Source organism: Limulus polyphemus, unplaced genomic scaffold (genome assembly GCF_000517525.1).
Source record: "Limulus polyphemus unplaced genomic scaffold, Limulus_polyphemus-2.1.2 Scaffold358, whole genome shotgun sequence".
Taxonomy (NCBI): domain Eukaryota; kingdom Metazoa; phylum Arthropoda; class Merostomata; order Xiphosura; family Limulidae; genus Limulus; species Limulus polyphemus.
The window spans coordinates 425,889-436,083 of record NW_013665968.1 but is presented as its reverse complement, the minus strand read 5'-3'; the positions used below and the strand labels follow the sequence as shown (position 1 = coordinate 436,083).

Genomic DNA, 10,195 nt, shown 5'->3' with positions numbered 1-10,195 from the left:
ATTGACATAAATTCATGAAATAGTAGTTCAATAAAATTTTGAATGCAAGTCAACAAATGTGATGATATGGCCTTTCACCCGTGACCCGTCTGGAAAGGGTTAAAATACAATTACTTACTTGGAACTGGTCTGCGTATTTTCTGATGGCCTCATCACAGCACTATACCTCTCCTCTTCATCTCCATTTTCTAGAGCTATTCTTAAGCGATGTTGCTGACTACTTTCAATCTCTTGAGCTATCTTCATAGCCTTTGCTTCTTGTTTCTTATATTCTTCTGTATTTTTTGGTTCTAAAGGCACACTTCAAAAAAACAAAACAAAAAACATTCCTTGGAATTAACTGATAAAACTGATGCACCATCTGCCACTGTAATGTCATACTAAAAGGAATGACAATTACTTTCTTCTTCGTATTAGAATAAACAAAAATTTTATATATGAAAGTCTCAACAAAACAAACAGACCAAATCAAATAACTCAGGCCATGAACACTGAGAAACACTGATATAGAATGAGAAATATTACAGAAATAAACAAGAAAGACCTTGAAAAGATATATAAGTATATACAATGTTGTTTTTTAATAGAAAAAAAAATTAAACTGAAGCTGGCTATTATGGATTATAATTAGTGAAACAAAAGGATACTCATTTAGAATTTCTTTGCATATTTACAAATCTATGAAGACAAACAGAAACACAGAGTAAGTGAAAAAAAAACAATTTGTAAAGTAATTCAGTACTTTTCAAGTTATATTCATTGTCAGAAGAAGTATAATTGAGTTATGTTGAGTTTTTTTGCACTCAAGGTTCATCATATCAGATATTTGTATCATTAGAAAGATCTCAAAGTACTTTTTAAAATAAAAAAGTTCTTTAAAAGCTAAGAAATAAATTTCATAGTAATATTATTAAAAAAGCAAAAAGTATTAAAACCATACTGTTGAATTTAAATGAGGATTCCATCTTTAAAAAAAACAAAAAAAACTGTTTCCCTTCAGGTGCATATGCTAAATGTTTCTATAAATTTCAAATAGCAAAATATAGAAAAATGCAAACATCATATAAAAGATACACAAATTAAACCTAGTGTATATATTCAAATCACTTTTTATTTATTCATAAGAATATGATTTTTACATTAAAAGACTAACTCGTATACTAAAAAATAAATAAATAAACCTACGTATAGCCTTGGAGTGTGCAATCATATGTTGAAGTAACTCCATATTTTTCAGCATTTGTTCGAAACATTTCATTGGCATCCCATCCATTTTTCTAGATGAAACAAAAATTTACATAAATAATATTTCCATTTATTAATTTGATATCATTGGGTTGATGTTACCATTACAATTACATTTTTATTTAAAACTACAAATATCATATAGTGGTATTTATATCACTAGTGTATTTCAAAATCATCTGTGCCTTACTTTCAAACTACACTGGATAAGTTTTATGAATTTTTAACTTTGATTTAGTATACAGTGCATTTAAAATAAAAACAAAATATCCAAATTAATAAAAATATTTATATTAGCTGTTATAAAGAAATTAATATTATTTCAAACAGGCAAAATCATGAAAATTAAATCCAAATATACTGTACAAAAATTGTTAAAAGTATACTGTATCAGTGTTACTGTAATAGTTTTCACATTTTTGCAATACTGAGTCATCCATAGGTACCATTCCAGTGCTTATTATTATTACAACTATGCTATACATGTATTTTTAAGTTTTTATTTTAGTTTGAAACCATAATGGACTGAAATATGATAAAACATTCAGCTTAAAATAATAGTTTTCTGGTAAATTTTTAGATTATTCTATCATAGGGTCAGATCCATGATTTTTGTTGGTGGTGATCTTCCACAAAGTCTTGACCTTTTGAAAAAAAAAACATTATTTTTTTTATTAAGTCTAAAGGTACCTTTGTTTGTTAGTCCATCAGAATGGGGTTTAAACCCTTTCAACCTCCCTGTATCCACAAGTATATGATACAGTGACTAACTTTTACAACTGTTTTAGTGAACAAATCTCTTGTAGATTAACTTTTCATTTTCTTTATTATTATTTAAATAAGTTAACTAATGCCATAATAAATCAATTTTAAAGATAATTGGAAAAAAAAGTGAGAGCTTATAGAAGAAAATATGTTTTATGACAAATACATGCCTTACAGAGATCAGATTTTTAGAAAATCTCTAGGGGTAACAGTAGTTTTGAAACATATATATATTCATTAATGCTATGATGTTTTGTTTTCACTGATTAAATAACCATTTAAGGTAATGTGATTTTACAGTACACAAATCTGAATTATAACGGTGCCAAGATAGAGCATATTGACTAATTGAAAAACAAAACATACATCAGCTAAATATTCACATGTACGAATCTATGTATATACTTCATAACAAGAATTGTTGATATTAACAACAGTAAAAATTGTAAACAACATACAGCATCTCCTTTATCTGAATCCAATGAAACAGGTCCATCAAATCCCTCTAATGGTCCCTCCCATGGCTCTAGTTCTTTCTCAAAAACCTGGCCATTGAATTTGCTAATTGAGGAGTCTGTGAAACCTTAAAACAATTGACCAAACATGCTATTATGTTTGAAATACTTCATACAATGTATATAATCACTATTAAAATTACCAGAAAGTTACAAAAACATTTTGTTCCTAAAGACAAAATTTTTCAACAAGGTATGTCTGGTCATTATTGATTTAACATTTTTTGCAATAACATTTATATTATCAAGCATTGATTTTTTTTTGCCCTATACTGTGTAAAATTCAACAAGATTTACTTATTGAAAAACAGAGATTCTTAAAATTTTCTAAATCAAAATCATCATACAAATGATTTTCAGAAGTTGTTAAAATAAGAAAAATATTGTAGTACAACTCTTTTACCTAGCAATACTTTTACTTGGTTCAATTTTACGAACTTAAACCACATGTATACAGAGCAACGTATATACAGTTTTTGGTTCACTGGACTAGTAGCTTAGCAAATTTACTAATCCACATTTAAGCCCACTCGTACGTTTGATTTTTACTATGTCACAGTACTGCACTGAACCACCAACACGAGTGGTAAAAGATGTTTTTAGCTCTTGATACGTTATTACACACAAATATATTTCTCATTACTAAAAGTTGTTTCTGAAATGAAAAAAACAACAACATAAAACATTACTTTTACATTAGTTCTACTAGAAAAAGTGAATCCTTAATTTAACAACTTGTTCAGCACTTTATTAGCATTCAGTTGTTTCTTCATCAACAGAAATAAATGCACTAACTATCCAAACAAAATTGTATAATCATATTTTGGTGAATAAATGTGAAATTAAAATTACCTTTTCAAGCAAATAACCAAAATTTGATAGATCTTGCGAATCTTAGTTAGGTTATTCTTGTATATTTAAAATTTAAATGTCTGGAACAGATAGCTCATACAATAATGAATATTTATGATTTATATTTTATTATTAAAAAACAAAAATAACTTCCAGACTTATGACAAGATACAATCTTCTAAGTTATTCAGACTATAATTACATTCATCTGCAAATCCAGGAAGGTATTTTCCATCCTGAATATCTTATGCAACCTGTCAGCTAAATCGCCATGTCAAAGACCTCAAAGTTAAGCCACTATTATCCCTAATGAAGAACTGCTGATTAGAGTGAGGCAACCAAGGAGCAGCACCTATCACCTAATTTTAAATAAATAGGAAAACTGACTGTTACAGTTAGAACTATCTCACTGCTGTGCAGTGTGTTTAGTGGTGTGATATGCAAGCATATCATGCATTTCCTACCTTCTTATTTGGATGTAGAATTTTTTTTAATTTGTTAGCTACTCAAGTGTAAGTACAGATCCCACATGCAGTCAAGAATCTTAATTTTGCTCTAGATGCCTACTGTTCCATGTCTTTCCCCTGAGACAACACCAGGTCTGCTTGTGGGGGAAATAACTGTAAAGTTGCACATCATTTATGAAAGGGGATGGCAGTTTTCTCCAATGGCAAGCCTTCAATATTCTTGTATCAAAAGCACATATTTTATGTGTTCTTGTTTTCAAGAAACTTTACAATTCAGTGGTATTAAGCTTTTACTGCAGTTATGTGTATATGTATAGAACATGTACATTTTTACCTGAAGTTTCATGATGGCCCAAGTTGTTATTCTAGGCCTAGTATACGAGTATAAGTAAAAGATAAAGAAAAACTGAAGTTGTTGTTTCACTTTAGGTAAAATAATATTTTTATCAATATGAAATGTTAATTGTTCCACATTATCTGAAGAAATTGTAAATTTTATAAAACAATGAACGCTAATAATGATCAAGATCTGCGTCCTGCTTTTCAGAGAGGGGGGGGGGATGTTATATCAACTGAGATGTTGAGCTCAAACACTTTATCAGATTATTATTATTATTATGAAATCTAATAAATTTTCAGGATCTGTTATCCAGTTTACGATAAACCATAAATACATATGAATTTGCAAATCTTTCAAAATGTATAAACTAATAAATCATGCACATAAAATGGTTTTCAAGTGATTATAAGAAAAGAAACAAGTAAAATCTAATTTAATGTGTTTAAATTCAAAGTACAGTTATTTTGCTTGTTTAGAAATGCAAACAAGTTCACTACAGCATTATCTAAAGCAAAATATTCCTTATAACAATAAAAAATAATGAAAAAAAATAGTTTTATAAACAAATAGTTCAAAAGAAGTTTCAGTTTAACAAGTTATTTTTGTATGTGCAGCATACTCCTGTAGCACATAGATGAAGCCAGTGTTACAAATGGTAAAATGTAGCTTATATTGATAAAATAAATTTGACTATCTGTGATTTCTGCTACAAGTTTTACAATACACAAAATGGGCTTTTTTTATGTCACTTTAGGAATTACTTTATAAACAGATTTCATACTGAAAGAAATTCAATGCTATATAATAATATTGGATTCTTATAATTACTATATTAATTCTAATTAAAAGGTACAAAATAACAACAAAAGCCGCATAACTTACCTCTAGTTGCATAGTCTAAATCTACATTTACAGCATTAATCATTACAACATCCTCAAGATTGAAGATAAGTTTCTCTGTAGCAAAATCTTGAGCAGTATAGTTTGTAATAAAACTATTAAGATTTTCACCTAAACCATGTATAGGAGTAATATTAGCAGATTTCATGTCCACTTTGTATGGCATCTCAAGCACCAGCTCCATCTGAAAATAAATCAATCAAATTTATTTACTGTGATCTATATAAAATATTTTTTAAAAAATCCTCAATCTGACCCTAGTATGAGAATTGTGAGTTTTTGTTCTCTAGGTATTTCTCTAATTTATCTACCACCCCTCTGAGAAGTATGGAATGTAATGTAAATTACTCATTATAATATTGTTATCACTCAGGCAAAGCATAATTTTTGTATCTTTCAATCTTATTTCATTACAGAGCCATAAAATATAAAACCAGGCACCTCTTGTTACACCCACCTATCACACCCTCCCTTTCAACAATTACCAGTAGTTTTATCTGCTTTATAAACATTAAGAAAGCCAAAGTTTTAATCTATCAAATGAGATATTATATTGTTTCCTGTACAGATAATTGTCTATTTCACTTCCAATTCAAACTTTATTCCAACAGGAAACACATCAACAGCTTTTATCACATAGTTAGAAAGTCAGAAAAATTATTATAGTTATTGAACATTGTCTGTTTTTATGTGTTCTAAAGTGCATTATTTAATGAAATAAATTATTTAATGTAGTAGTAGTGCCATTAGTTTAAAAAAGTAGGGTTAAGTTTCATCTACAGTAAAAAAAAAAGATCCAAATAAGTATTATATTTATTGTTTTTCATGTATATTCTTTATCTATTATCACAATTTAAAACTTAGAAATTTATTACATTAGTTAAGGTAAGATAAAGAAAAAATTTTTTCTTGAAGTATGCTTGTGAGTAGCCTGTGTGCAACGTGATTTGATAGGGTAACACTAGCTACATGTTCACCAAGTGATTTACAACTTGTGTGGCAGGATTATTAGTTAGACACAGTTTAAAGGGTAATAAAACAATAACATTTAAGTAGAAATAGAGGTATACTGCTATGAGACTTAAGCTACTGAGAATAAACAAATACAGTTTCATGTTATAATATGAAGTCATTCTAGGAAGAAAATGGGTAATTTAGATTTTGTATTTTCTTATGGCAGTTACAAGGTCAGTCAAATTGACCAACCTCACATAGTTAGGGTAGAGAAAATAAGATAAATTATAAAGATTTACTGAAAAAAACATTTTGTGTTTATTTAGGAGGTTTCAGAGATTACACAAATGAAACTTGAAAATTTTTAGATGAAGAACAGTATTTTTAATCTTAACATGAAAATCACTTTGTACTCAGACTAGTCAACAAAACGACTCAATATATTCACGGATAAATCTTTAGTAATAATACTTTAAAAATCTGATTTTTTGTGTACAAAGACTTGTATTGTTTACTGAAAGTGTGAAGTTAGAACTATTGTATTAAAAGTTATAGTATGAATACTGTAATGATTACTTCAAAGTTATGAGCATGGTAGATTCATCTGAGCCTGTAGCAAAAGATTTAAACTGAGGTTGCTCATATTTTTCCATGTTATCAACAGCAAAATAAAACTATCACAGAACGACAAAAGCCACAAAATGAAAACATATTTAAATGAGTGGTTCTTGTAATATGACAATTTCAGTGATCAAAATACTTAACTGTGGACTGAAACATCACAATTTTGATTGCTTAAAAAACATTTCCATTTAAGCTGTTTAAAAAATTAACTGTAATCACATAATAGCTTGGTCTGGCATTTCTTTAATAGAAAATGGTGATATAAGCCAAAAATACCAATAATAAACAATAAATCATTCACTTTATTCAAATGAAGAGGCATTAATAAATTTTAATATAAAAAAATGCTAAAAAAGAAGATAACTATTCTTTACATAGTTTATTTAACCATACAAACTATAATATTTGATTATAATCAAGGCTTGATTTTAACAGTCATCTGAGACGATTAAAAACTTCATCGGATAATCAACTTAAACCTGTGTTGCCCAAAGGACAACTGGTGCCACAGAACAAACCCTTACTCAAAACAGCATCTCAGTCTACTGTACACTTATTCATTCTCACACTACACACGTAATATCAACTCCAATATTCAATCAAAATCATTGGTAAATTCCCTAATTACAAACTCGAAAATTTGAAAGGAACCCCATAAAAATATCTTTTGGTCCATTTTTTTTGTTAAAAAATATTGTACTTTAAACAAGTGAAATGTTGGTACAATCCACCAAAAGTGCCCGAAAAAGCCAAGAAAAGTTCATTTTTGTGATTGGCTAATAATGCTGTTTTAGTCACTAAACTTTCTATTGTGGACAAGCTGCACGTAAATTTTGAATGAAGTTCAAGTGAGCTTGAATGACTGTGCATGGTAACATAATACAGTGTATACAGCTCACTTAGTTACATTACCACTTTTTTTTTACAAGTTACAGCTTTAAATGTAAGAAAGATTTATTTTTAAAATGGGCATACTGATTCTGTCACTATTGTGCTCATTCTCAAGTACACAAGTTTTAACGGTAAAAAACATTTAGTATTTAAATCAACATTAAACCAATGTAACAAAATTTTTATATATCTAATCAGTAAGTAAACTCAAAATAAAACTATTACCACACATCGTATTGTGCAATGTTTGTATCCATATATATGGGAATTTGCAACAAAAACAAATGCCAATAACACAAATATTTAGTGAGATTAATTTCTAGTATAGATGCTAACGACAATAAAACTAACATGGTCGTCTCAACTTCTTACCACCAATAAACCTTCGGTATTAACAAAAGCGATCAAATTTAAATAATCAAACTAAGAATTTTCATCATTAATAATCACAGTTGAAACAATGACCTGGTCTTACTACAGGCTTATTTTACTGTACGTGGCAGGCAAGCCAAGATGGTTAGAATGAAAACATTGAACATGATTGGCCAAGATCACTCTTCTGTTTAAAAGTTTTACAGATCATTGACTGTTTGTTTCCCTGAGATATTATGTAACATTAGCATGGTTTGGGCTTATTTTTTCCAATGTAATGAAACTTTCCAGGCAATAAGGCATCAGAAATTAGTTGAATAAAGATGCAAAATTGTCAACTAAACATTAATTGTACTTTTTGGAAATAAATAAGATTTAAAAAATCAAAATTCTTGTAACTGGGTTTTTTACATCAATATTTTCATAATTGGATCTTTTTTCGAGAATTTATATATATATTTTTTAGACAACCTGGAAATTTCCTTAAAATTGAGCACTGATAATTATTATTTTTTACAGTTGGACTTAACCCAGATACAACAAAACAACAAATATCAAGATAACATTCTTCAGTATCATTTTTGTATAAAAACACAAGAGCCCTACCTTTGGAGAAAATGTCTTAAAAACTCCTTCGAAGACCTTTCCATCTTTTGCTTGAACTTGCACAATACAACCCTGTAATTGTATGACAGTTATAAAAATAAATTAACTTCAAATTGCAAACAACTAAAATATTCAAATGTAATTTAATAACTTTCAGAACTTATACATTTAATAGTAAAACAACTATTGTCTTGACCTTACAACAAGAAAGTAATACAATCTCTTTCAAAATGCATTTAGTGCACCATATTATATACTAGCACATTTAACAAATTTCACTTAATGAGCTTATAATGGCGATTTCAAATTTTCTCAAGAAAATATGAAATATACACGGAGAAAAATATTATTACAAAAAATCATGACAAATAAAAATGTAATTTATTATTTCAATTTATTACAATTTTACAATACAATTTTTATGGATTTAATTTGTCTCATTCAAAATATTTTAAAACATTATTTTATCATTCCATAAAACAGGTTGAGATGTAATCATGTTACTATTATGACATCAGTTTCACAAGACTAAGTAATTTGGAACATAAATAAAAGCTTAGTGTTTTTAGTTAACATTACTGCTGCTTTCTACAGCTTAACTCCACCAAAAAGAAAGTAAATCCTCTTCCTACATATTCAGGAAAAAAAAAAAAAATCATGGTGCTATGTAGTGTGTGGTCTACAAAGATATTTACACTATAGCATGCGGTATACACAGATACTATCATCATCATCATCATCTCCATTTTAACCCTTTCCAGATGGGGCACGGGTCAAAGGCCATGTCATCACATTTGTTGACTTGCATTCAAAATTTGATTGAACTAATATTTCATGAATTTGTCAATAAGTTTGGTATCAAACCGTAGATTATAATTCAAATTTTAGTATTGTACATTATTTAATTTCTTAATTTAAAAGTAAATATTTAAAAAATACAGATAAACACTGATTTTTGTGTGTCACATGGTAAGTTGAATGCAGCACTGGTTCAAGTTAGATGTTTGTGATGTCAAAATAATAAGTCTATAGTTTCATATGATTTAGGAACTCAAATTACTGATATTGACAAGCTAGAATATAAAATAAGAAGCTCTTATCTTTATTAAGATATTCCTCACATAATAAATCAAATACAGTGGCCCTTTGACCACCTCTTTCCATTTTTGGAAACACTCCCTTATATACACTTACTTCTGTCTATGACATGAATAACCAATTGAAAGCTCAGAATGTCCCCCTAGTGGCTTTTTAAGCCATTTTAAATTGTTAGGACACCATCTCGTTCTTTCAACCAAGATTTCAAGGAGGTAGGTTGTGTCTTTAATCTGCTCGAAATTTTATATATTTTTAGACCCATATATATATTTTATATATATATAAAACCTAAAAAAAAATTATTTCTTTTCATATCCTACATGTGTAAAATTTTAAAAGGCTCAGCAACCGAGCACAAAGGTCGTAGGTAGAAGAGATAATTGTTTGCTTTACTTTTTTATTTAATGTTCTATGTTTGAAGAAAAATAAGTTTAAGAACTTATTTCTATAATAGCAATAATCTATATACATATATAACGTATAATAATTGAAATGTGACTGTATTTTACAAAATGTATCTACTAAAACACAGCCAAGATGGGTCACTTTTTAAAAAACTAAAGATC

At 28.3% G+C, this 10,195-nt stretch overlaps 1 protein-coding gene across 5 annotated transcripts in view; it reads right to left on the bottom strand.

The window, feature by feature from the left end:
• Positions 1-10,195, bottom strand: part of LOC106457665 (ataxin-2-like protein) — a 43,081-nt gene that overhangs the window by 24,255 nt on the left and 8,631 nt on the right. For all 5 annotated transcript variants that reach the window (XM_022383666.1, XM_022383667.1, XM_013917101.2 and 2 more), the window contains 5 exons: positions 8,532-8,603; positions 5,067-5,268; positions 2,469-2,593; positions 1,186-1,277; positions 119-301 (listed from right to left, as the gene is read on the bottom strand). In XM_022383666.1, coding sequence (XP_022239374.1) covers positions 119-301; positions 1,186-1,277; positions 2,469-2,593; positions 5,067-5,268; positions 8,532-8,603 — 674 coding nt within the window. The remainder of the gene's footprint in view (positions 1-118; positions 302-1,185; positions 1,278-2,468; positions 2,594-5,066; positions 5,269-8,531; positions 8,604-10,195) is intronic.